This window comes from Aspergillus candidus (genome assembly GCF_002847045.1).
Source record: "Aspergillus candidus strain CBS 102.13 unplaced genomic scaffold BDW47scaffold_5, whole genome shotgun sequence".
NCBI classification, from domain to species: Eukaryota; Fungi; Ascomycota; class Eurotiomycetes; order Eurotiales; family Aspergillaceae; genus Aspergillus; species Aspergillus candidus.
Window position 1 is genome coordinate 625,593 of NW_020194010.1, and position 24,865 is coordinate 650,457.

Here is a 24,865-nt window from a genome sequence, read left to right on the forward strand (position 1 = left end):
TATACATTGTTGGAATCCAAAAATGTCGATGATATCTTCTATTAATAAGATTGAAGGTGTGCTGTTAGGTAGTAAACCAGACTGCGAGCCTCTGCCTGACTACCCGCTGCCGTATACAGTGCTTGATTATATATTCAACAAGGTGGAGAGGCAGAGGCTTGTTTGTCACGTTGAGGCATTTAGAAGCATATCATATCTCAAGTACCTGGGTACAGTCACTTGAAAAACTGTTGGCTAGTTCTCCGCATCCCGACTAGAATGGCACAACCGCAGCACAAAGTTCGCACCGAACAGCACCGAATGACACCTTAACTAGAGATGTAGTACAATTTGATAAGAATTTTTTGGTTTGGTGATTGACACTCTATGCTTCACTAGGAGTCAGTATGATAACACTTATTATTGCAATATTAAGATATCTGAGTTTCCTAGCCGAGGCTGATGGGTTGGGATGGAAGATTTAAGACGACACCGGTTGAACTGTATGATGATATAGACCATGGAGCCCTAATAACAACCATTTAAAAAACAGTCTATATACATAAACCCTGTGCCGCTTGATGCGCCGCGTTTGCCAGCTGTCCGGGATTCACTCCATATGATCCTTCTCCTCGCTTCTCGGAATGCGAACAAAGCCAGCACAAATCACCGCCGCCGCGAGAGAAATAGCCAAATTAAACCACCAAATCGCACGTAACGCTTCCAAGTCCAGATCGTACCCGTCGCCACCTGCTTTGGTAACTTCTTTCCCGATCGTGTCCCCGATGGCCGTCACAATGGCCGCGGACAGATTCTGGATGGTCACGAGTAGACTCCCCGCCGAACCCTGGAAAGAACGGGGCACGTTGGACGTGATGAAGATCGACGCGGCTGCGAAGGTCAGATCCGGTCCGAAAGTGGCGAGGGCAATACCTGGCATCGAAAGAGCCCAATATGTTGTGTTCGGTGATTGAGGGATGAAGAAGACAGGACCCATTGTGTTTGCGACTGTCCCAGCGATGAGAATCCAGTGTCCTGGGAATAGATGCAGGGTTTTTGATACGATGTATGTGGCTAGGACCCCGCAGATCATGTTGGGGATAAAGTACAAAGCAACGGTGATGGGGGCATGGGCCTGTATCGTGAGGAAAAAACGCACGGCGAAGAACATCCATCCGCCGACGTATGCTCCGTAGCTTAGAAAATAGGAGATTGCCAGTGGGAGAAAGCCAGGAGTGGTCCAGAGCCGATTATCGACCAATGGGCGAGGCGCTCGTCGTTCGGCCAGGTAAAACAGTACGAGAAACAGCACTCCGACGATGATGAGTGAGTACGTATACGGGCTCCAGCCACTAGGGACGCCTTGCGTGAGTCCAAGAATAACCAGGCCACAGCCTATCGCAGCTAGAAGGGCGCCGAGCGCATCAAAGTCCTTCAGAGATAGCTGACTGCAAAGGGCACCGGGCTTCGGGGCAAACGAAGGAATCCCCGGGAACGAAGCCACGGCGCAGACGAAGCACACCAGAGCATTGCTTCCGAAGATCCACGGCAGATGTTTTGTGAGAGCGCCGCCTTGCAGACACCCAATGAGGAACCCCACGGGCGTCAGTGCGGACATGACCGAGAAAACCCGGGTCTTCCGAATACCAGGCGAGTACACCCGCCCGAGGAGACTCATTGACGTTGACTGTAGGACACCAATAGCCAGCCCCTGCATGGCCCTCACCACGAAGAACAGCACCGCCAGTGAGGGGCGGATACTAAACATTCCGACAATATCCCAAATGATGAGCCACCCGAAACCTAGGATCATGAGAGCCTTCGGGTTCGACAGGTCGGCTAGCGGCCCGGAGACAATGACGGCGATGCCATTCGCCAGCAGAAAGGAGCCAATCAACCATGGGGTATTGCCTCCACTGACTCCTAATTTGTGAGGGAATATGGCTTGGTTGATAACGACGTTTCCGAGGAAGAGGCCGAATAGGAACAGGCCCATAGAGCAGAGGAGTATGAATACTAGCTCGGCTGGGAGCCCGTGAAACTCGGGGGGTACACCCTGTGGGCGACGGGGCTGCCCTTCGGGATCTTCCCTATGGGACGCAGGAATGTTTTGGAGGTTCAGTGCTTCTTGGAGGCTCAGTTCTTCTGGATTCCGGCTTTTCGGGGAGTGGCCGTGGTCGCACTCCTCTGGTGCACTGGTGGTGTCTGTCCCCCCATTTGCCATGGGTGACATCTTTACAGCACAAGTATGATGAGTTTGGCTTTTCTCTAGCGGACAACATTCAGCAGGGTTGCGTGAACAACAGAAAAGGGATCGTGGATTCTTACCCTGCCAGCCCACAGCATCCATTGGTGGAATCATGCTCGTCAAAGGTGAATGACAAACGTTGAAAGGAACTCGCATAGTCCATCTCGTCGGTATTTATAGCTGCTGAGCTTTGATCAACCGGCCCACAGAACCTTCTTGTAAAATACTAACCAATTCTGCTACAGCTGTAATCCCAACACCCAGCAAGGCCCAACCCATATCCTCTACGGGTGGAGTGATAGAAACATAGGCTAAATGGCGTGAGAACCAAAATACATCCACCGGGCTGGTTCCGCCCCGTTCATTCTTGATTTCGTCCGGACTGGAGAAACCCTCCATCCACTACTGCACTGTTCTTTCATTTTGTGTTCGGTGACATGTAGTTGCCCATAGCCAATGAAAGTGTGCGTGGGTATACTGGATATATGCCCCTCTAGGCTATATGGCTGACTAACATCTCCCGTCGTTCTTTTCCTCTTCTCGCCCTAATCATCATGATGGCTACAAGATCCAGGGAGATATCGGCCGACGAGACTCTGATATTGCGACAGGATTGTGTAATGGCGGACGCAAAGGGCCCCAGTAGACCGTTGACCAGATCACGCGTGCGAGCGGGAAAAGCATGCACGCACTGCCATGAGAAACGGATAAAGTGTGACGCCAACCAACACATGCCATGCACCCATTGCGTGCGGGATCGCCATACGGATTGTGTTCTCCGTGAGACAAAACGGGGAACGTATGCCCGGAACGCCCTGCGTCAAAAAACAAGCAAGCGTTATCCACGCGGAAAAGCCCCGGCTGGTCTTGCCGAAGATCTGCCCCCGTATTCTGTGAATGATCGGGTGGGGACTGAAGATTCCGGGGCACCCCTTGCGGCTGGATCCAACGTTGCTGCAACCTTATCGACGGAGTCATATGTTTCAAATTCTACTCCGTGGAGCCCAAGAGGCAGAGGCTATGTCTATGCTCGCGCGGGCGATGAAATCGTCCGCTTACAGGCTCAGGGAACGCTTCCAGCGAGCGAGTCTCCTCATACCCAGACATCCTCTGGGACCCCAGGCGACTCCTCCTCCTACCAAGATATCTCATGGTCCGCGATGTTTGACCATTTCCTGAACAACCGCGAGAACAGAAAAGACTGGATTGACAAATGCTCCATCACTTACCTCGGAGAGTCTTTTCCCCTGGCAATTGTACTGGGTGGCCTCAAGGACGGCAGCCCACCAAAACTACACCATCTAGGCCCTCCTTTCCCGGGCGCTCAAGCAACTGCCCCGTTTCAACCCCAGCCCGCACATATGTTGCCCGAGGATCTCGAGTATCTACGAGCCAAGGGAGTGTTCAGTCTGCCAGAGAAGACACATCTGGATGCCCTGGTGTCGGTTTTCTTGGACGACGTCTACCCGCTCTACCCCATTGTCCATCGCCAAGAATTCATACAGCAGTACCAAAATGGCCATCTATCATTGATTCTTATTTATGCCGTTAGCTTTATTGCGGTGACGTTCGCCCCCCAGTCCGTCCTGGGCCTTCTAGGCTTGCATTCCCGTCAAGAGGCCCGTTCGTTGTTCTACAAGAAGGCCAAAGCGCTCTTCGATATGGGATATTCAACAAACAAAATCACAAACCTGCAGAGCACTTTCTTCCTCTCGTTCTACGGCGGCGGCCCCAATACCTACTGGAACTTTTATTCGTGGATCAGTACAGCCGTGACGATTGCCGAGGCGATAGGAATCCACCGGTCGACCATTGCAATACCCAACATGCAAGCACGGGACAAAAGTTTAATGCGAAGGCTATGGTGGGCCCTGGTCAACCGAGACAGCATATGCAGCACCTTGGTCGGGCGTCCGTTCCGCATTGACTTGGACCAGGCCGATGCAGATATGTTGACAATTGAGGATTTCGCGCACGATGCCATGGCCCCCGACTTTCGACAGAACCCCTCCGCCCATCGATATGCACAATATCAAATTGAGACGGCGAATCTCTCACAGATCATGCGTGAGATCATCAGCAGCCGGTTCTACCCTGGACGACAGCCAGTGATGTCAGAAGAGCTCCACGCAAAGCTGACCCGGTGGAAAGCAGGCCTAGTTTCGACGTTAACCTGGGACCCCGAGGTGCCGGACCCCTCGAACCCATTTTCCATGTCTCTGTCCGTCCAATACAATAACCACCTCATATTGATCTATCTCGGCCACATGCGTGGCGAAGATCCATGTCGCCGCGACGAGCACGAAGTCGAAGGAATCGTCGACTCCGCCGCGCATCACATCCCCACGGTCGTGTGCACGCTCGTGACAAAATCGGCCCTGCTAACCGTGCCCCACGAGCTATACCACGGTATCTTCCTCGCCCAGGCGGCCTTCTACGAGCGGATGAGGAGCCCGAATAAACTCGTCGCGCGCCTTGGCCGGTCGGCGCTCAACTCCTGCCAGATGGTCCTGCAAACTATTAGTGAATTTTGGGACAGCGGGACGTTTATGATGCAGCTCTTCGAGAATCTGTCGAGTCGCTGCTTGGAGCAGCCGTCGTGGACCGCTGAGAGCGGACAACATAACCGTGCCGTAGGGGCTTCTGAGGATTCTGGTGTAGGCGGCGCTACTCCCTCTACGAACGATGCGGGCCTTTTCAATGCTTTTCTGGGAGACGACCGGTGGCAGGGAAATCCTATGCTGGAGAGTCTGTTCGATCTACCGTCGGAGCTGTTTTTGCCTGAATAGGCCCGATCATCTAGCTGTGTACCTGATGGGTTCCAATTCCGGCATTCCTGCTCCCGGATACATAACAGGCATGTCGCAACGTAGAATCAGCGTAAAGACTCTGCTAAAGAAGACACGTTGGTTTAAGTGCTCTGATTGGCACTTCGCGCGTTTGGGACGAAGGAGGGTATTTGCGAAATAGATCAGTACACCTGTATGGCCTCGGTCAGCAGGCCCTTCCACGAAACCATTACCACATAGTAGCGCTCTATTTTAGTACATCAACCCTTGCAAGTGTGGAAAGACAGTTAGCACCCTGGGGAATGTAGAGTCTAGATACGAAAACTCGACCTCCAGATAAATGGTTCTGAATTTTTCTGCAGGGCAAAGTCTATCCTGTCAACAATAATAGGCTGATCATGTAATTCGCGCTCTGGTCATCGAGAATCAAAGCCCCATCCTTACCGCCTCGGATCGAACAATATCTGGCAACTCATCGCTCAAGCTCCTTTCCTGCGGCTTCCAGCCAAGGAGCTTCCTCGCTCGCACCGCCACACCCCGCGAGTTCATACCCCAGCTTGCCGCCTCAAATCCAGCCGCCGAATTGACAGCCTCATCGATCGACCATTCACGAAGCTCGGGGGCCCGGCCTTTGATGTAGCCTTGCTTGAAGACTTCTTCGCCAACAGCAGCGGACAGATCGCCCCAGACTTGCTCCCCATTTTCCGTGAAGTAGTAACCGTGCGCGCCCCAGATCTCCGGGTCGTCCTTTAGAGATGGATCCAACGCAGCCTGTAGAAGGAGCTCAAACACGCGGCTCAAATCACGCACATGCACGTTATTCCACCGCCCAAGACCCTTTCCGATCCTCGGACAATACCGCTCTTGCAGAATAAACGAAGCAAGCTCGTATACCTGTCGTCCGCGACCCGAGACTGGACCGCGGCCCTTGCCGTAGATAGTGGGGGGACAGATGACAGCCGTCTTGACCACATCCGCGTGTTCGGTGCCCGTGTTGAGAACGATCTCGTCCACGTTACGGTGGAAGGCCGCGGCGGGCAGGTGGACCAGCTCATCGACGCCCTCCCAGTCATTGAAGACCTTGGCATCCTTCTCTCCGAATGTCTTCCTAACTTCCGAGTCAAAGTACGTCAAGATACCGGTCCCGCCGGTGTGCAGCCAGAACCCAGGTCGCGAGGCGGAATGGCCGTGCACGAGACCCTTGGCTATGGCCGTTGCCGCACCGGCGTGGTCCGACGAGTCGGCCGTATCTGGACCAGGTTAGCACCCTTGACGCCCAACGTATGGATAAAAAGATAATAATAATATGTAGGAAGCGTAAGCGGCACACGCACGAATGACAATATCCGCCCAGGCGGCTTCACGTTCCAGTAATTCGGAATCATCATTGCCGCCGATGACAGCCCGGGCTTTTGGATAAGCTGATAGAACTTTTTTTGCCTTGTCTTCGGAGCGGATGAGAAGTGCGTACTCGAAATCGGGATATCGCTGGTTCAGTTGGTACAAGGTATCACCGCCGATGTAGCCGGTGGCTCCGGTGAGAAATACTTTGACTGCCATTGTGGTGGTTAACCAGTGTACTAGATGAAGATATTGGAGGAGAAAGGAACAGAGAGAGAAAACTTTGGTTTATTTCCTGGGGAGCTGGATCTTCCTGTTGGGAGTTCTTTTCAAAGTTGCCCCGCCTTCTACAAAGTAGAGCGTTGATGCGGGACCCACAAGTTCGCATGTAGCCGAAGGCCAGGGGAATTCATATAACCAGACGGACCCGTTAATGCTCATTCCAAAGCTGCAAATAATCGGAGTGAAGCAGCATCATAGCTCAAGCTATAGCCCTATCATCAAGAAATGAAGCAGATACAAGAGAGAGAAAAAAAGAAAAGCATGTCTTCTTCCAGGGATTCCTCTAAGCGAATAAATATAGTTCGTACAGGTAATCAGTAAAGCAGATATAGTAATCAGATAAGTCTTCCTACTCCCAGCGGAGGCACTCCTAGCACATATAGACTAAAATACCACCATATTTGCTCTTTGATATCTTTAGACTGTTTAATATAACACATCACGTAAGATAGGAGACGCATGAAAGTCTTGAAACAATTTATCCCCTAGCATGGTGCGTCAGTGATCAGCCATGGGTTAAGAGGCTAGGTTACTTACCAAACATCCACTTGAGCTCATTCCATGGGTGTTTGATACTCCTGGCTGGTCTGTTACAGTAGCATGCGGTCAACCTTGGTGAGGTTCCAGTTGGCAGCCTCCTCCTGTCCAGGGGTGAACAGGGTGTCGGCAATGGAGCCCATGATGCTTGAGTCGGACTGGCTGTTGTGGGCAGTACTAGTCGAACGACATGGTGACAAGCACCCACAGTCCTGTCCTTGGAAATAACATTGCTGTAGCTATCGTGCTTGGTTCCAGTCCTTATCTGATAATAAATGCCATGGAACATAGACAAGGAAGGTAACAAAAGGTTGGTGAAGCTACAGCCCACGTCTTGCAGCATATCACTTGCTATTGAGCCACAGACAGACGAGTGTATAGATGACAGTTTGTGCGTAAATTATTACTGGAGATTGTTTAAGAAGCTGTTTACGTACATAATTTTTATTTTCCGAGACCCGAGTCAAGAAAATCTAGCAATGGCATTGCGAAGGTAGAGTCTGCCCCAGAGGATAAACATCTCCGTCGGAACACTTCATGATCCGGGTATATTCCATGCGAGTCTGTAGTTATAAACCAATCGTAAAAATGTCCTGTTTGACACAAGGTTGGCATGGGATTAATGAAACTAGCGGATCATCGCCGCAGCTGTGTATCTGTATATGATCTGAGACAGGTCTATGACCGGTAGGGGTTGATCACAGTGACAGACCTAAAATGATGTGACATCTAGATAGCTCCCGAAAGATGGGTAACTCGTGTATTCCCTGTAAGTGACTTTAACTCTTCTTTGGGCTTCTACAGGGCAAGGGCTCTCGTGAGGTGAGGCTATACTGCATGGAATTCACACAACGACAGGTAGAGAACTAGGTTTCTTTCAAAGGTCTTGGTTTAGTGGATTCTGGGGTCTAATACATAAATCCATGGGCTCATCATAGAGGGGGGGCGATGTGGAAGAGCGAGACTTGCAATCGACAACATGTCTCCTGATTTGCAAAGGTTTCCCTCCACATATTGTTTTTGACTCATCATGCTTTTGCAACAATCGCAACTTTCCATAACTAGAATAATCATCAAGTGATTAATGTTTCTACAATTTCCATCGCCCCTGCCACATATAACAACAGCCGTGTGTCCAACACTTCACCACACCTCCTGGACTAAGACCAACTCTAGCATTCCCAAATCATACGTACCTACAGATGGGAATCACCACGTTGGGCTAGCCTCGGAAACAATTTCACCGCATTTCCAAAATTGACCATATCTCTGAGTTTTTGGTCCATTTCGTATCCCTCCAGTTCCTCCAGGAAAGCCGGATAGGCAGTGACCGGGGCATACGGGAAGTCGCTCCCATACAGGATATGATCATGAGGCACCATGTTCAATAGCAAGTCCAACACCTGTGCCGAGGAACTCAAAGCTAAATCAAAATGGAAGCTGCGAAATGCTTCCACCACTTTGTCATGTGTGGTACCCATACGGTGTGAAGCCGCGAAGTCCGGCGCCTTGCGCATTGGCGTCGTAACGCGTGAGATTAGGTAGGGGAGCGTCCCGCCGGCATGCGATAGGATAACCTTGCAGGCTGGATACTTGGCTCGCGTCCCCATGGTGATCATGTCCATTGCCGCGCGGGTAGTTTCGTGAGGATAGTCGATCGCTGGCTGTGGGAGCTTTGGGTTGACCGGGTTGGTATCGGCCGGGTGAGTGGGGTGCACGAAGACGACGCAGCGGCGGCGATTTAATTCTGCCCAGATGGGTTCCACGTCGGGATGGCCCAGGTAGGTGTTCGAGTCGCCATATCGAGTGAACAACGTTACTCCGTCCGCACCGAGAGTATCCAGCCCATAGGCGATCTCCTCGAGGGCATCCTCCGTGTCGAGTATATTGGGCAACGATACGAAGAACGCAAAAGACTGGGGGTCCTTACTGCGGAGGTCGGCCGCGTACTGATTCAACTGTCGTGCAAGCCGTGCCCGCGCTTGACGGTCCGGGTGAATACATGCCCCGGGGGCTGTCACGGAAAGGACAGCTGTCTGGACCCCGAGGCGCTTCATGAGCAGCTTTGACCGCAATGGGCTCCAGTGCGGAGTGGGCCAGCCGCTGGGATCGCCCCCTTGTTCCTCGACGGCTGTTTGTAGGATCCGTTTAGTCAATTGTTCAGACTTTCCATGAAGGTTTGCTTACCCTGGGCATAAAAGAACGGCACGAAGTGATGGTGAGTGTCGATCTTATTCACCGGAGGGGTGTGGTTCCACCCGATGGCCTTCCCCGCGAGCCAGTCTAGGGCATGGTCACTCATGGCGCTGAATATGTCTAGGTTGACGAAGTAAAGCAGGACGAGCAGTGCTGCTGTTGCCACACTTGCGCGCCGCATGATAATCGCTCGGTTTATTATGTGAGAAAGTCCGTGCCGTCGTTGTTTGAACAAATATATAAACCCCCGCCCGGATCGTCCCGAATACGGCGGACGGTCCCCGCTATATGGACAAAACAAAAATTACCCCAGTACTGTATTCCCCGTCGGTTGTCCATGTGCGCGGAGATACCAAGGAGACAATCCCTCCTGTGCTGATTGTGATGCCAGCTCGAATGAATGACTTGCCTCACATACTGGTTAGGATACCCCCAGTAAGTTCCATGGATTCATATTGGTTTCTCATGTTCATTAGGAGAAGTGCAATATCACGCGGCTTGTAAGATCGCGCTATCGGAACACACCCGGTTCTCCTACATGCAATTAGAACCATGATACTGGAATATGATCGGTCATACTATATAATGCTCGACAGAAGAAATAAATGTTCCATCCAGATGATTCGACTTCAGTAGAGAATATACCACGCCTGGAATCGAATATAAGCCTGATATGATCCCGGCTGGCTATACTGATTTGATACAGAGCACTAGTGAGACTCACTCCTTAGGTATGCATATTAAGAATATTTGGGAGGTCATCTGTCAGACTGATGTGAGAATCATTATTCTCAGTGGAAACAAATGCCAACGACCTGATCTGCTTTTATGTGGATATCTTACATAGACCTACCTACAATGGCAGATATCATCACTGCCTAATACCTATTATATTCAAACACAAAATCCTTGATGTGTGACCTTAGCTCCGAGCACCCCTTGCATTTGGCGGACGTGATCGACCTACTCTCCATTTACAGACCGAAAAGAGAGAAAGCAGGACAGATTCCAGCTGATACTAGACGCATGCAGATGACACGTACTTCACCGATATGCTGGTGACGCCTGCGGGCTACATGCCGGCCAAACTCTATCGCATGTGATGCTGGATCTGATCTGCATTGCCAAAAGAGATAGATCGATTGCAGACCTGTCTTGAGCTGGCCCGATGTCGAAGTATTGTGCCATATCTATAAAAATTGGCTGCCCGTTTTGGATGCCCATGGCCCAGTCATCACCAACACGCAGACCAAATCATCCGTGACCATGTCCTCCCCCTCGGCCTCAAATCGACATCCCTTATATTGACCTCTGAAGCTTCCTTTTCGAGCGGACAGACAGGGAATATCCGACCGACCGTGTCCTCCTCACCGACTTTGACACAGGAGAAAGCCTCACATATGGGGAGACCCGTCAATATGCCCTGGACTTTGCCTACCATATCCAGACACAATGGGGTTGGAAAAGGGGCGACGCCCTCGTCTTGCTCTCCAACAACTCGCTGTGGCTTCCCCCTGTGATCTGGGGCACCCTGGCAGCCGGCGTAGTCGTGAGCCCAGCGAAAGTCGGATCCAGCGCAGACGATCTATTGGGTCCCTTGAAGTTCGGCGCGGCGATCGCGACGCAAAGAGACCTATTGCTAGTGGCACTAGAGGCTACCGCTCGCGCCGGGATCCCACCCTCCCGAGTGATCGTGATTGACGATCTTCCGACGCAGTTGTGGAATAATAATGGTCACGAACGTCCGATATGGGGAGCGCACACTCCCCCGATCTGCGATCCCGCCCGTGACCTCGCCTTTCTAGTCTACTCGTCTGGGACGTCAGGTCTACCGAAACCCGTGATGCTCTCGCATGGCAACATCGTCGCGAACCTGTGCCAGCTCGCATCGCGACGGAGTGCTGGCGTCGGTGGGTATAGCGGCCGGCGGGACATCGAAGACCGAGACTTGGCTCTTATGCCGTTGTTACATATATATGGTGCGTCCATCCTGCCAACGAGAGACTACTCCTTTCCCCACTAATAATATTGGAACAACAGGACTGACAGCAATCCTAAATTTAAACCTCTACATGGGCGTTCCCACATTCATCATGTCCCAATTCCGCCTGGACAGCTTCTGCGCCGCCGTGCAACAACACCAGGTTACTCACGCGGGCGTCGTGCCCGGCATAATCCAGGCACTGCTATCATATCCCCACATCACAGCCCCATACAATCTCTCATCCCTGCAGATGATGAGCTCCGTCGGTTCCCCTCTCGGAGCGGACCTCGTCCACGCCCTCTACGAAAACCTTAGTCTCCGAGTAGGCCAGGGGTACGGGCTCAGCGAGTGCTCGCCAGCTTCACATACCCAAACCTGGGAAGATGGCCCCTTGTATCCGGGCTCCGTCGGCCGTCTTTTGCCTAACATGACCGCACGGTTTGTTCCGGTTGATGATGCCGACCAGTCGGGCGATTCCTGCGAGGAAATATGGCTCAGAGGTCCGAATGTTTTTCTGGGATATCTGGGCGATGAAGAGGCGACAAGGGAGAATTTCTCAGCGGATGGGTTTTTCAAGACGGGTGACGTGGGATTCGAAGATGAGCATGGCAATCTCGTAATCACGGGCCGAATCAAGGAAATGATCAAGTCCGATGGATTCCAGGTTGCCCCGGCGCAGTTGGAGAACATTGCCCTGCGTCATTGTGCTGTTGCGGATGTGGCTGTGACGGGTGTTCACTGGGTTACTCCCGACGGAACGGAGACAGAGGCGCCGGCGGCGTTTGTGGTGGTGAAGTCGGGACATGTTGCGCATGAGTGTACGGCGGAGACGATTCGCGAGTTTGTCGATGGGCAGGTGGCTAGTTATAAGCGATTGAGAGGGGGCGACCGATTTGTGTCTGCGATTCCTCGGAATGCAGCTGGCAAGATAATGCGGCGGAAATTGCAGTGTTAGGGCTATCTAGTGATATAACTTGTCGCATCTATGCAATCTATCAGACCACTACATGTTACTTTTATTGTTATTGTAAGGTCATATAGTGCTACTAAGCTTTGAACAGACAGTTCCGTTAGTGGAATTTAGCGGGTTGGGATGGTGAGAATACGGGTCCCAATATAGAGATACTAAACCGTGATCCTATAGATGGAGAGAACTTATCAACAAGTGTTTTGCTTTCTATTTGTTTCACATAATGAAATAAGAAGCTCAATTGGGCCTTTGTACTCACATAGAGACCGAATACGATCAATCTATATCTATATAGTCTCCAGAAAACGCAACCCCACCGAGAACTAACTGGACCCTAGGCTTGGATATACTGAGCAGTCTACAACCTAGACCTTATCCCCTTATTCTCCACCCCATGGCTGTATTGCGACCCAGCCTCTTTCCCCTCATTCCCTTTTCCCCTATCATGAGATTCCCGACCCCACCGCTCAAGCTCACTCCCAAGCCAAGATGCAGATTCATCTGCACACTCCACAACAGCCTCCAAGCCTAGTGAGTGTCCACACCCGGGAACATGTGTCTCTCGAACCCGTCCGCAGACAGCGCCCCCACTGCCGCCGACGCCGGTCCCGGTATAGCACAATCTCAACTCCCGGAGGTGCGGTGAACGCAAGGGGGACTTGCCACCAATAAGGTAGAGCGTGCTTGGCCGGAGGTGGGGCAAATGGGCAAAGACGCGGTGTGGCTCGGGGCGGTAGTACGGGGAGGGCTTGTTGCCAGGAGAAGAAACGTCGGAGCTGGCGGGTTCAGCTGGGCGCTTGTAGGCGAGCATTTCTTGATGTCGTGGGGTCGTCAGTGTTACAGCGGTGGTGCTGGTTTCATTGTGCTGTTGGGAAGAAAGTGTAGTTTCTGTTTCGGTTGATGATACATCACATAGGCCGTATTGCAGCCAACGCTTTACGACGCGGGCGTCCCATGTTTGGAAGAGGGGGTTTCGCGCGGTAAACTCCTGTGCGGCTTGGATGGAAGGCCATGTATCAGGAGAGCTGAGCGAGAGTTGTGCGCAGCGGGCAATGCCCTGTTGCACAACAGAGGTGGGGGAGAGCTCATCGATGCCTGGCTCAATGAGGATAAGCGAGTACAGGATGTGAGGCTGCAGACGAGATAGGTATGCACTACCGTCGCGCAATCTTTGGTCAGCAAGGTCGATATTGGTTTGGTCGTTATGGACAAGACGCACAGCTGGGTTCCTCCCATGCTATGTCCAATCCCAAATATTGGACCGGGCATGTCGGCATGCTTGATCTCGATGAGGCGGAGTAGATCGTGGGAATGATCGAGCCAGTCGACTGGGTATGGAGCGTTATACTATTAGTGAGCCTGCTTCAGCTAGTAGACTGTCGCGACTTACGGTTGTTCTGGAGACGACTTTTGTTGAGGATGCCGCTTTTGCCCTGATGTGTCCCATCGGCGATCCAAATGCCGCGGATCCGGAAACCGGCTGTCTTTGAGCGATGGTACAGTTCTTCCCAAAGGGGTTCATAAAGCTCCTGCAGGACATCCTTCAGCCTTTGTGTGTGCGTACGATGAGGGTACATCGCGGAAGAATAGATAGGCGCTGACCTTTACGTGTCCATTTCCGGGGGCTCCGATAATGGTGACATCGTCGGAACGAGGGTTAGGGTTATCCAACGGAATATACTGTTTGAAGGACAAGACCAGGGCATCGTTTTGGCGATGCGATGGTACTGTGTGTTGAATGACTCGGAAAATATCTGACATGGACGACATATTTGCGCGTGTTCAGTACTTGAACAAAAAGATTGCAACATATAAATAGTTCTCGAAGGTTCTTGTCTCATCATAGTAAGTGTGGTTGAGATGACCTGTCCTATATATACGTTGGGGATATCAGTCATATCCAGCCTGTCGAAAAAGTCGAACCCTTTTTTGGGTTTGGCTTTTTTGCCCAATTGGTATGAGTTAATGCCAGACTGATAAATCGATATGTCTGATTCACCTCAGGGGCCAATGACGGAGATTGGATGTTACTACCGGCGCGATTCGGGTGATGTGCTCTACTATCTACTTTACCTACTGCACATTTGCATTTCGGAGAGGGTTAGGGCTGATTTTACTGGAGCTGCTTCCAATCCGGCCGGGTTTTGGGGCCCGTTTGCAGAATTCATGATGCCGCTGGCTCATCACCTCTTCGAGGGCCTTTGGGCAGCGGGCAACTATGCCCTCAACATCCAGCGAATACACTCGAACCAATTCCTCCCGCGGGAACTCCCGATTCACCATGTCCGCCAGGCTGTATGCAGAAAAGTCCGTGGAAGAGGAATATTGCACTTCGTTCATGGCCGGGGCATGGGCTCGGAAGAGTCATAACAGTGGTAGAATCGGACTAAAAATGGTAGAGCGAGCGCTTGTAACCAGTGGGGAGCAAGAGGCTTGGAAATCTTGCATTTTGTACTGTGGCAAAGGATATCACTCGGCGATAAGAGATATCTAGATACTTCTCAGCTCTGTGAATACTCTTATACAGCCAATCTTATGTTGCGACTTGTACCTTATAGATACATCGGTCAATTGGAAGAGCCCGGCGCATACAGGCAGCACAGACTAGCTTTTCACCACCACAGCGAGACCCGCGTCCCCGACATAGCTCACACACCAACACTACCTCATGACAGCAATTGCCCCCAGACTGTTATGTGTGCTTGGACTATATGATCCTTGTTGAATATCATTGTTGATTTGTTGACAGAGGGAAGATCACACTGCCTCGGGATCTGTTCCGAGCATACCGCTTACATCAGCCGGGTGATTCCGGTAATTTGTGCGATGAGCGTGAAACACGGCCATATGGTGATTGGTAGACCTAAGTTGTTTTGGGGACATGAGCAGGGATGTAAGCTAGACCGATACTGATCCCCAAGACAGAATCAACCGGGCCATTTGGTCAGTCGTGGGAGGATTGGCATCGATTGTCGGTCCATGCCTGAGAGCCTGATAGTGATACATGCCGTCGCCGCAAGGGGGACGGAGCTGTCGAGGCAGCATGCGATGCCCCACTACATGTATATACAAATGAATGTATACATATGGGTATCGAAATTCATATATTCCACGGGTTCAGACAAGCAATAGCATACGTGATACTGGAGAGATGAGCATGGAGATCATAAGTGGACATAGTGGACATAAATCTGACTGTTAGTCAGCACTGACTAGCCTGATCAGGCTAGCGGGTCCCATCTCCGCGTCCGATCGACCAATCGACAGCGGGCCCGCTAGCCCCATCCGGTTAGGACCGCTAGACGCCCCAAGAAATCGCCCGATCAGATTGGGAATAACAATCATCTCGATCAATCCATCTCTTCTCTGTCATTCTCCTTTCCCTTCGCCGTCTCCATTCGGGTTACTCCCTTCTCTCATCCCGCTGTGCTATTCATCATGGATGACTATTATGCCCTTCCTCAGGCCACACCGGACTTGCCGGTACCACCCTCCCAGCAGCCCACCCCGCTGTCTCTCAACCAGGCTTCTCCGATCATGCACGCGCCGTCAGCGACGCGGCGGGCACCTACCGCGTCGCTGCCCACGAATCCCAATCCGAACCACGCCCACCACCACCACCACCATCACCATCATAATCCCAATGCCAACACCTCCTCGCCCTATCGCCAATTTACCTGGTCCCTGCACGAGGCCACCGCCACGCCCCGCACCAAATCCTCGCCCTACTCCCAACCCCAGCAGGGCTTACCGACACCCAGTCCTGTCCCCAACACCGCCACGCCCACCGCGACCACCACCTCGACCACTACCAATAACAACAGCAATGCCGCCGCCGCCGCGAACCACACGCCCCACAGCCAGCTCTCCCACGCCGCCGCTCCTCCATCCTCCACGGCTCCCACCGAGCCGATCACGGCCGCCGCCGCCGCCGCCGGAGCGGAGTCAGAAGCCACGCCGAAACGCAAGCGCGCCAAACGCATGAACCCGGACGAATACACGCAGTTGATCGAGATCTGCCTGCAAAACAAAGGCTTCTGCACCAGCTCGCGCGGCAACAAGAGTTTCTGGATCACCGTGGCACAGGACTTTCGCGCCGCGACCGGGCGCGACGAATTCAACTGGCAAACGGGCCAGAAGAAGGTCCTTACTTCCACGGAGGAACATCGCGCCTGGCTGCGCGAACGTCTCCCCCCCGCACAATACCCGGGTCTCCCTGGCATGCGCGACGCCCTGGACGAGTGGACGGCGTTTCTCGACGACCTGCAGGCGCACGAGCGCGCCCTGCAGAACGTCGCCCAGCCCGGGGCGGACCAGTCCGCCGTCGGGCCCAGTGCCACCCCGACTAGCCAGGGGACGAAACGGTCATACTCGACGTCGGGGATGGGCGGGGACACAGCGGGCCCGAAAGCCGGGCCCAAGACGGCCGGGGTGGGCATGGACGAGCAGCGAGCGGGGCGGTCCCCGCAGGCGACGCGACGCCGGATGTCCAGCGACTCGCGCCGGCCGTACCTGCTCAGCGAGAACATCGATGGCTTCCTGCGGACGGTGGCGGACCAGTGTCAGCAGGAGGGAGATCTCCGAACGCGGGTGGACAACATCGAGCGACAGCTGGGGAACATCAGTCGCCGGTTGGACCAGCTGGACAAGCTGGATCGGATCATGGAGCTGCTGGATAGCAAGCACTAGGGGATTTATTCCAGGGGGTGACTTGCTCGCCCGTGTCACTGTTTACGACGTCGATGAAGATGAACATATATATCGAAGTTAGATGTATATTCTCGTTCAAATCCAACGGTCCTCCCGGGGCCTATCTCCCCGCCGGGACCATGTAATTCTATTACGGAACCAAACAAATATACAAAGGAAACGCAGTAAAATACCAACAAACACCCACTCCACCACCTCTATAACCCAGTCATTAAGTAGGGGATCGCATCACTACCTAAATAAAGGTACCCCTCCCCCAGCAGTCTACTATGTTATAGTTATGTTATGTATTGATCATACAGCCCCCGTACTGACAGCACTCTTCTGCTTCTCCAAGCGCGCCTCGCGGCCCTTCTCCGACCACGGGAAGTGCACCACAGGCGGCAGGATGAAGCTGTTGCTGTCGTCTGCGATACCCGCAAAGGCGTTGTACCACGCGAGGAAAGCGCCCAGGATCGCGAAGAAGCCGCCCGCTTGGGACAGGTTCGGGTTCGGCATGCCCGTCGGCGTGCGCAGCAGGTAGGCCAGACCCAGCAGCAGGAGGGCGATGTCGACGACGAGGAAGAGGGTGAAGAAGGCGACGGTTGATTTGAAGGTGCAGAAGAGCATGATCGTTGTGAAGATGAACCAGCCCTGCAGACATCATTGTTAGCATTGATGTTAGATGTGGGGGACATTGGGGGAGGTGGAAAGGGGAGGGAGGTACCATAATGGTCAGGCCGAAACTGTCGTAGAACATGTTTGTCTGGCCGCCGTCGACTTTCTCTAACGATGACATGACCTCAAAGCCACCCGGTGTGAAGGTGATGCCGACGGAGATCCAGAATCCACCGTAGGAGGACAGAACCGTTGCGCCGAAGGTGTTTCCCACGGCCATTTCCCTGTTTCATATTAGCACACCTTCCAAACTCCCTCTCTCTATATGAGCAGGGTAAGATCAAACATACCACATCCCAGCCAACAACTGCACCAACCCACCATACCCAAACGCCGACCCAACAATAATATTCGGCTGGGTAATGCCGCGCACTTGCATCTGTATACAACCCAGGATGAAAGTCGTCAGGGCGAAAGCGCAGAGACCCAGCGGCGCGGGGTTGCCGATCTTGCGGTTCTTCGGCGACCGGTACAGACCCGGCTGGAACTCGCCTCCGAAGGCTGGGAGACGGTACTCGGCTGTGTTGACGTGCGCGAGAGGTCCGTAGTGGCCGTTTTCGTAGGGCGCGGAGGCAGGTTTGGTTTGTGTTTGTTGGAGTGGGGAGGAGCCGTTTGTGGTTGTGTTGGCGAGGTCGTATTTTTCTGTTGTGTCGGCCATTTTGGGGGTTGGACCTGGTGTGTAAGTGGGTAGGTAGGTATGGGGGGTATAATGGCTAGGAAAGGGTATCTTAAACAATATAGTATGGAAGAAGAAGAAGGAAGAACCGGAGATTGAAACCAGAGGGGGCGTCTTGCATGGCTGGACGAAATTCAGCTTTATATACAGCATGCATCTCCTGTCGTCCATATTGATCTTCTTGCATTCACCCAGAAGGGAAATCTCCCTAGACTATCATTATTACTGTCGGGATCCCAACGTTCCCCAGAACGAGCAGTGTCAGTACTCAGTAGCACTCAGTACCCAACCTGCCAACTGCCAAGGGTGTGTCCAAGTGGAGTACCCAGCTGCGGTGCATCATAGACTCAGAGCTATTGCCTCAGGTGGACCCTTCTGGGAGTACATTAGAGGAGGCGAGGTGGAGATGTAGTGACTGTCTATGATTAGGTTGAGATAAGCGCATGTTATAATACCACTCCTACCTTGGGTATAAAAAATAAATACGGGGAGATCAGCAGCCATAGTACGAAACGAATCTCCGGAAGGAAGTAGCTTCATACTCCGTAAATATTAGATAGTAAATCCTGACACCATACAACAAACTAATTCTAGACTACATACGAAATACGAGACGAGATACTTAGTGGTTAGCAGTACAGCACAGCGGAATCCCACCCCTCCATCTCCGCGCCAAAACAACTAAAACACTCCGCTCCCCCGGACTCCACTTCCGGTCTCCACTTCCCCGCCCCACTCCGGGGGAGAACGTAGACCCAGTCTCACAGCTCCGCTGGTTAATCCCCCCAATGGGGTCCACCCCCACTTCTCTCGGTAAATTGGTTGTTCTCCTCTGCCGATGCATTATATGGATGGAGCATAGTATTTGCGTTGTTATGTATTGCGACCGTATATTTGCTGCTAGGTCGGAGAAATAGGGAGGGTGCTACAGGAGTCGCCCGGCAATAATGGTGTCGGGCTAGGTTGGCTGCTAAATTAAGTTTATTTTATTTTTGGGGCTAGTCAGGATCCTGCGGCACACGAGACAGCAAGGAATAGGGGTGACTAACTGGTGAGGGGATAGGGTCTGTACTTCTGACGGGGTGGTCTGGCTGGGCCGTAGTAGAACTGAGCATGAGATGACGTCGGGGATACATACAGTCGCGCCCTGGTCGAGTTGTTGGTAATTCACATGCTCAGGGTCCCCGACCTCCTGGGTCTCCAAACGATCAGCAGCACTAACTTCCACCCTGTCTACATCGCCATCTCCTAGCTGTGAGTGATCACCAGTCTATCCTGCCCGTCTTCGCCATTTAGCGAACCCTGTTTCGGACGCCGGTCATCCTGGCACAGTATAGGATGCACTATCTGGAGCTACCAACGTCACAACCACCACTAGCTGTACCATCCATATTCTAAAATATTCCAATTTTCAACCCTCCATCAGCTCAATGCCAGCTGGCTTGAAACCCCTGCCCACCCGAGTCATGACCCGACAGATCCTTGTTGCCTATCCGTGTCGGTGCTGGTTTGTCTCCTGGAGAACCGTGGCGACCGGACCCACAATTGCGTATGTCGAGCCACCCCACCAAAGACAGCACGTCCCGCCCAATTTTATTCTACTTTATTTCCATGCACTTCGGGGTGTTATTGTTCGGGGAAACAAGATGTGGAGGGAGTTTTGCATGGGTCATATCACCGACGTAATTTTGGATATCCGTTAGAACTCGTTTCATAGAATCCTACCACGTACTCAACCAATAAGCCCCCTATATTCCCCTCATTGTCAGCTTATTATAGTAAAAGAACTAGGGCAGGAGTTGAAAAGGAGACACGACTCAGCTGACACAAGTACTGCTCCTGTGATCTAACCGATCCAGCGCCAGTTCATCGCACTATTCTAGCTTCATGCAGGTTTATCTATAGCGTCCAACTTATTCCTCCAACCAATCCTATCCTCGTTGGAAAGGACAATGATGTGCACACTAGGATCCCGTCTCGCAGTAGCTCCTGCTGATCTGTCCCTGCGCTCCATAGATAATTAGGGATTCTTCCTTCCATGACGATCTGTTGGTCACCAAGTTATGCACGGTCGATCAGTTTCCCAGGAGACTCGGGTGTGGTAGGGATGGCCTGCACTGTCGGCCGACAGTGCCATTGATGTGAACTGACTGATGAGAGACTGTTCTCTGGACTCAGCTTGTGCTTGATGGATGCGGTTGGCACTGGAACCCTCACTCGCGTGGTTTGAGCCGAGGTCAGACAAATCATAATCACTCTCGAACACGTACTTTTGCTGATCACTAATATTTATATAGTAGTCACGGTGATGCTGTTGGACATGGCTGAGCAATACTCTTTCTTACAGTAGAAATATACTCTCCCTAGTATTACTGGATGAACATAATGCATTGATCAAACCAACAACTCCATCCAAACCACCATCTATATGCAATCATACCAGATGATCAAAAGACAATCTCCGTGCCCAGCATCCCCATAGACGAAGCAACCCGGTCCAGCCAGGTCAGCGACTCCCCTCCCCTGCCCAACTCCGTCACCACCCGAAATCGCAAGGGACCAGCCTGCACCCGCAGCCGACCCAGCAGGGTCTCCAGCAGGGCCACCGCACTCCCCGCACCCCGCACCAGCAGCGACGGCGCCGAGTCCCTCCCCGGGGACCCCGCCCACCCATCCATGGCCGCCACCAACTCCCTCAACTGGGCCCTCGTCTCGCGCATCCGCCGCACCAGCTCCCTCTCCGCACTCTCCGACCTCACCCGTCTCGCCTCCTCCAAGTACCCCGGCACGCGCACGACCTGCGCAAAAACCTCCTCATACATCATTACAAACCTCCCCCAACCACCCCCGCACCGCCGACTATCCTCCTCACCCACCCTCCTCGCCAACCGCACCCACTCCTCCCCCTCAAGAAAACACCCTCTCCCCTCAAAAGCAGCCGTCGCAACCAGCAACCCCCGAAAAGCAAGGTAACAGCTCCGCGCCAGGCCCCTTTCATGCGCCCGCGCGCCTCGCTCACTCATAACCCTCTCCACCCCCTCAACATGCACGACAAACGCATCCGCGCTCGTCCGCGCATACATCTCATAAACAGCCAACATCATCACCGCCCCGACCATCACCCCGGAGATGGCCGTCTCCGCGCAGTCCAGCCCGCGCTCGACCTCGCGCAACGCCCGCGCATAAAGTCGCCGACTCGTCCCCTCCATCCCCGCGCTGCCCCGCGCGTGCGCCACGTATATCCCCGTCACGCACGCCGTCGCTGTAGCTTGGAACCCGCGGCCCCCGCACAGTCGCGCCGTCTGCGCTTGCAGTCGGGACGCGTCTTCGCCTTCGTTGGCCATTAACCGGGTTCCGACGTGCGCCCATCCTGTGGGGAATGCATTCGCTAGGAACTCCACGAAGAGTCGTCGCTGGTTGGTGCTGTCGTCGTCGGTGTCGTCGCCGAACTCGGCGGGGTTCCGCTGCATTGGAGGCGTTGTGTTGATGGTTGGGGGAGACGCGGTGCTAAGGTCGCGTGGGGAGGAGGTCGTCGTCGATGATGACCGGTGCTTGCGTTCGAGGCCGGGGCGCTCGTCTTGGAATCGGTAGGTTTTGCGGTACCCTGGGCAGGGCCGGCCGTAGCGTCGGCATTGGGTGCAGTCTGGGATTGCTTGGTCACACTGTTTGGTGAGTATATTTCTTTCATGAAGATGTAGAATCGGTTTGAAGGGAGAATGGTACCTTGATGCGGCGTTCTCGGCATAAGGCGCAGCCTGTGCTGTGGGGGACGCCGACCATGGTGAGTTGCTTGATTGTAGGGCTAGTAGAGTGGTCGTAGTGGATAAGATAGAGTAGAGAGAGAGAAGAAGCAATAAGTTAAGGAGAAGGAGAACGGAAGTGTGTTTTTGACAAAGGAGTGTGTCCAGCACTGGCAACAACTGGCAATGATGATGGTGGTGAAGAGAATGATGGATAGACTGATGAGGCTCGAAAAGCCCAAGACAAGCGGCCTTTATCTACCCACTGCTCTATACACTCGTGAAGTTCTCAATCCAGAGGCCCCGTGCAATACGATGGTGATCTGTTCATCGTGATGCTGCTCAATACGTCGTCCGAGACTAGCTTCTACACGCTGGACTGATCGTGTTCGCTATTATTACTCGCCCCACTACCGGCCCTTCGCTATGACTACCTTATCCGGAGACGACAGGATCCGAGATAGTATCTATCTTTACCAGTGGCATATTGACCTCTCCATCCAGTGGAAGATGTCGCTATACATAGTCCTACCCTCCTCTCCCACGAATCGGAACGTCATCTGGGATGCGATGCCCTGCGTTCTGGTCGCTGACTGCAGACCGCGACGGCTGCTCGTCGCCGTGATCCAGCCCTCGCAGACGAATATTTGCTCCAGCTGAAGCGTATACGAGAGCTCTGGGGTACTCGTATCGCCAATCTCACGGCGTCGAGTAGCGGTGGTGGAGAGACGATCGATTGTCCGACAGGGCTAGTCAGCGCTAGTGCGGCTGCTTCTATTTTCATCTCCGAGTCTGCAGGGTCCGGCGATCGCCAAGATGCTCTGTTGACGATTATGTAAGTTGTCGTAAATGGCCCTGTTAAGGCTGGGATCCCCTGGGATTCGTGCCGGGAGTGGAATGCGGAATACGAATGATATTTGGGGAGTGGGAGAATTAGGGCGATCGGCTCGTGTTCGAGCCGTGAGTGGGTCGCTTGGGGTCTCTTTGATTCTTTTTATATCATATCTGTTTGATCCTGCGATTTGTTTGGCTCTTTTTATGTCATACCATTTGCTTGATGATGGGGTTTGTTTGGCTCGATGTGGTCATCCATGTCGGTCGTCGTTTAGGGCTGAGACGTCTTGCCCTATATCGCATTCCATCTCGCATTCCATCCGAGGTCTGAAGATATGCGAGATTCCTAACATCCCTGTCCGTCCAGACCGTAATCCCTGCTCTCTTCCCCTCTTTTGCTCCGCGACAATAGTCTCAACCACCATGACATCGCTTCTCTCACTGTGTCAGGAACCAAGGTCGAACGAAGTCGGAAAATATGTACATTCGCGCCTTTATCACCGTAGTCTCCGTTCTCTCCCCCGTCTACTCCTCTCCCATCCTCGCCTCCCAACCCTATCGCAACTTTAACCCCGGCACCATCAACTACCACAACATGAATCCCACTTCCAACGTCAACGTCAACCCCACATCCGGTAACCCTGTCTTCCCAGGCTGGTACGCCGACCCCGAAGCCCGCATCTTCGACACCACCTACTGGATCTACCCCACGACATCCACGGTCTACGAAGCCCAAACCACCCTGGACGCCTTCTCCTCGCCCGACCTCCTCACCTGGACCCGTCACCCTCACGTCCTCAACATCACCCGCATCCCTTGGTCCACTAACCGCGCCGCCTGGGCCCCCTCCGTGGTCGCCGCCCACAACACTTACTACATGTACTTCTCCGCTGGCGACGGCGCAGGCATAGGCGTTGCCCGCTCTGTCTCCGGCCGCCCAGACGGACCTTTCGAAGACGCCATCGGCAAACCTCTCGTCCCGGAGACTATCCACGGTGCGCAGCCCATCGACGCGCAGGTTTTCATCGACGATGATGCCTCCGTCTGGTTGTATTTTGGCGGCTGGAGTCACGCTGTGGTTGTGCCGCTCGCGTCGGATATGGTTGCCCTAGCTGGTGACTATAAGGAAATCACACCAAAGGACTACGTCGAGGGTCCGTGGGTGTTGAAGCGGAAAGGGGTATACTACTTTATGTATTCTGTAGGCGGGTTGGTCTCTCTTTCTTCGTAACCTCCCTTCTATGATCATATCCACACTTACGCTAAAGAATCCAGATGGGGCGACTCCTCCTACGGCGTCAGCTACGTCACCGGACCATCTCCCACAGGCCCCTTCAGCACTACCCCGCGGAAGATACTCCAAGGCGACGGCGTCGTCGGCGACAGCACCGGTCATAATAGTGTTTTCACCCCCGACGGTGGTGAAACATACTATATTGTGTATCACCGCCGGCCGGTGGGCGACACCGAGCGCGATCATCGCGTGACTTGCATAGACCGGATGGAGTTCGATGAGGAGGGGAACATCCTCCCTGTAAAGATCACGGCTGAGGGGGTGGAGGGGAGGCTGTTGTGATCTTCAACCCCATTTTGGATGGGATTTCTGGGACATGGGGGTGAGGGAAGGGACCGGGTTATGCTCGCTATCTATTTCGATGATTGTGGGCCTTTGCATTCCAGATACCGTGCGTGGATAGCTATATATGAAAGGGTAATCATAACTTGGGAAGTAGTACAATGTCCCTAGCCTTCTGGGAACTGGGTCAATATTTCCCTTTATGAATATTAATCTTTTCTTCATGCAGTAATTGTAGGCTGTGACATTATACCCCAGTAATGTAATTAAAAAAGAAAGGGGAGGGGAAGGAGAGCTTCTAGAGTTAGTTTACTAAAATGTTAGGGCTTGTCAAAGTGACTGTGGA

General features: G+C 53.1%; 10 protein-coding genes across 10 annotated transcripts; 4 read left to right on the top strand and 6 right to left on the bottom strand.

The window, feature by feature from the left end:
* Nucleotides 1–589: 589 nt before the first annotated feature.
* BDW47DRAFT_133728 (MFS general substrate transporter) lies at nucleotides 590–2,341 on the bottom strand (the record flags this gene model as incomplete). Its single annotated transcript, XM_024817909.1, has 2 exons — nucleotides 590–2,247; nucleotides 2,308–2,341. 2 exons carry the CDS (start codon nucleotides 2,339–2,341, stop codon nucleotides 590–592), a joined length of 1,692 nt encoding a protein of 563 aa, XP_024675379.1.
* A 506-nt stretch (nucleotides 2,342–2,847) lies between these two features.
* BDW47DRAFT_115511 (Zn(II)2Cys6 transcription factor) lies at nucleotides 2,848–5,016 on the top strand (the record flags this gene model as incomplete). Its single annotated transcript, XM_024814805.1, has 1 exon — nucleotides 2,848–5,016. The coding sequence occupies one exon, from the start codon at nucleotides 2,848–2,850 to the stop codon at nucleotides 5,014–5,016; it is 2,169 nt and encodes a 722-aa protein (XP_024675380.1).
* A 287-nt stretch (nucleotides 5,017–5,303) lies between these two features.
* Nucleotides 5,304–6,626, bottom strand: BDW47DRAFT_100021 (putative nucleoside-diphosphate-sugar epimerase). Its single transcript, XM_024811346.1, has 2 exons — nucleotides 6,351–6,626; nucleotides 5,304–6,266 (listed from the first exon to the last, which is right to left on the bottom strand). The coding sequence occupies exons 1-2, from the start codon at nucleotides 6,574–6,576 to the stop codon at nucleotides 5,443–5,445; spliced, it is 1,050 nt and encodes a 349-aa protein (XP_024675381.1). The 5' UTR covers nucleotides 6,577–6,626; the 3' UTR covers nucleotides 5,304–5,442.
* Nucleotides 6,627–8,195: 1,569 nt separating this feature from the next.
* BDW47DRAFT_100022 (amidohydrolase family protein) lies at nucleotides 8,196–9,551 on the bottom strand. The gene is made up of 2 exons (XM_024811347.1): nucleotides 9,364–9,551; nucleotides 8,196–9,307 (listed from the first exon to the last, which is right to left on the bottom strand). Exons 1-2 carry the CDS (start codon nucleotides 9,476–9,478, stop codon nucleotides 8,373–8,375), a joined length of 1,050 nt encoding a protein of 349 aa, XP_024675382.1. The 5' UTR covers nucleotides 9,479–9,551; the 3' UTR covers nucleotides 8,196–8,372.
* A 1,463-nt stretch (nucleotides 9,552–11,014) lies between these two features.
* On the top strand, nucleotides 11,015–12,311 carry BDW47DRAFT_133729 (uncharacterized protein; the record flags this gene model as incomplete). The annotated part of the gene is made up of 2 exons (XM_024817910.1): nucleotides 11,015–11,351; nucleotides 11,413–12,311. Coding segments are annotated over 2 exons (1,236 nt in total), but the record flags the coding sequence as incomplete, so codon positions are not given.
* A 373-nt stretch (nucleotides 12,312–12,684) lies between these two features.
* BDW47DRAFT_133731 (Alpha/beta hydrolase family-domain-containing protein) lies at nucleotides 12,685–14,096 on the bottom strand (the record flags this gene model as incomplete). Its single annotated transcript, XM_024817911.1, has 4 exons — nucleotides 12,685–13,480; nucleotides 13,537–13,654; nucleotides 13,717–13,855; nucleotides 13,929–14,096. The coding sequence occupies 4 exons, from the start codon at nucleotides 14,094–14,096 to the stop codon at nucleotides 12,685–12,687; spliced, it is 1,221 nt and encodes a 406-aa protein (XP_024675384.1).
* Nucleotides 14,097–15,694: 1,598 nt separating this feature from the next.
* On the top strand, nucleotides 15,695–17,048 carry BDW47DRAFT_133734 (uncharacterized protein). The gene has a single exon (XM_024817912.1). It carries the CDS (start codon nucleotides 15,765–15,767, stop codon nucleotides 17,013–17,015), a length of 1,251 nt encoding a protein of 416 aa, XP_024675385.1. The 5' UTR covers nucleotides 15,695–15,764; the 3' UTR covers nucleotides 17,016–17,048.
* Nucleotides 17,049–17,330: 282 nt separating this feature from the next.
* BDW47DRAFT_122926 (acetate uptake transporter family protein) lies at nucleotides 17,331–18,351 on the bottom strand (the record flags this gene model as incomplete). The annotated part of the gene is made up of 3 exons (XM_024815946.1): nucleotides 17,331–17,669; nucleotides 17,743–17,917; nucleotides 17,984–18,351. The coding sequence occupies 3 exons, from the start codon at nucleotides 18,349–18,351 to the stop codon at nucleotides 17,331–17,333; spliced, it is 882 nt and encodes a 293-aa protein (XP_024675386.1).
* A 2,465-nt stretch (nucleotides 18,352–20,816) lies between these two features.
* On the bottom strand, nucleotides 20,817–22,331 carry BDW47DRAFT_133737 (Zn(II)2Cys6 transcription factor domain-containing protein; the record flags this gene model as incomplete). The annotated part of the gene is made up of 2 exons (XM_024817913.1): nucleotides 22,093–22,331; nucleotides 20,817–22,031 (listed from the first exon to the last, which is right to left on the bottom strand). The coding sequence occupies exons 1-2, from the start codon at nucleotides 22,147–22,149 to the stop codon at nucleotides 20,817–20,819; spliced, it is 1,272 nt and encodes a 423-aa protein (XP_024675387.1). The 5' UTR covers nucleotides 22,150–22,331.
* A 1,107-nt stretch (nucleotides 22,332–23,438) lies between these two features.
* BDW47DRAFT_100028 (glycoside hydrolase family 43 protein) lies at nucleotides 23,439–24,574 on the top strand. Its single transcript, XM_024811348.1, has 2 exons — nucleotides 23,439–24,152; nucleotides 24,219–24,574. Exons 1-2 carry the CDS (start codon nucleotides 23,539–23,541, stop codon nucleotides 24,517–24,519), a joined length of 915 nt encoding a protein of 304 aa, XP_024675388.1. The 5' UTR covers nucleotides 23,439–23,538; the 3' UTR covers nucleotides 24,520–24,574.
* Nucleotides 24,575–24,865: the final 291 nt, after the last annotated feature.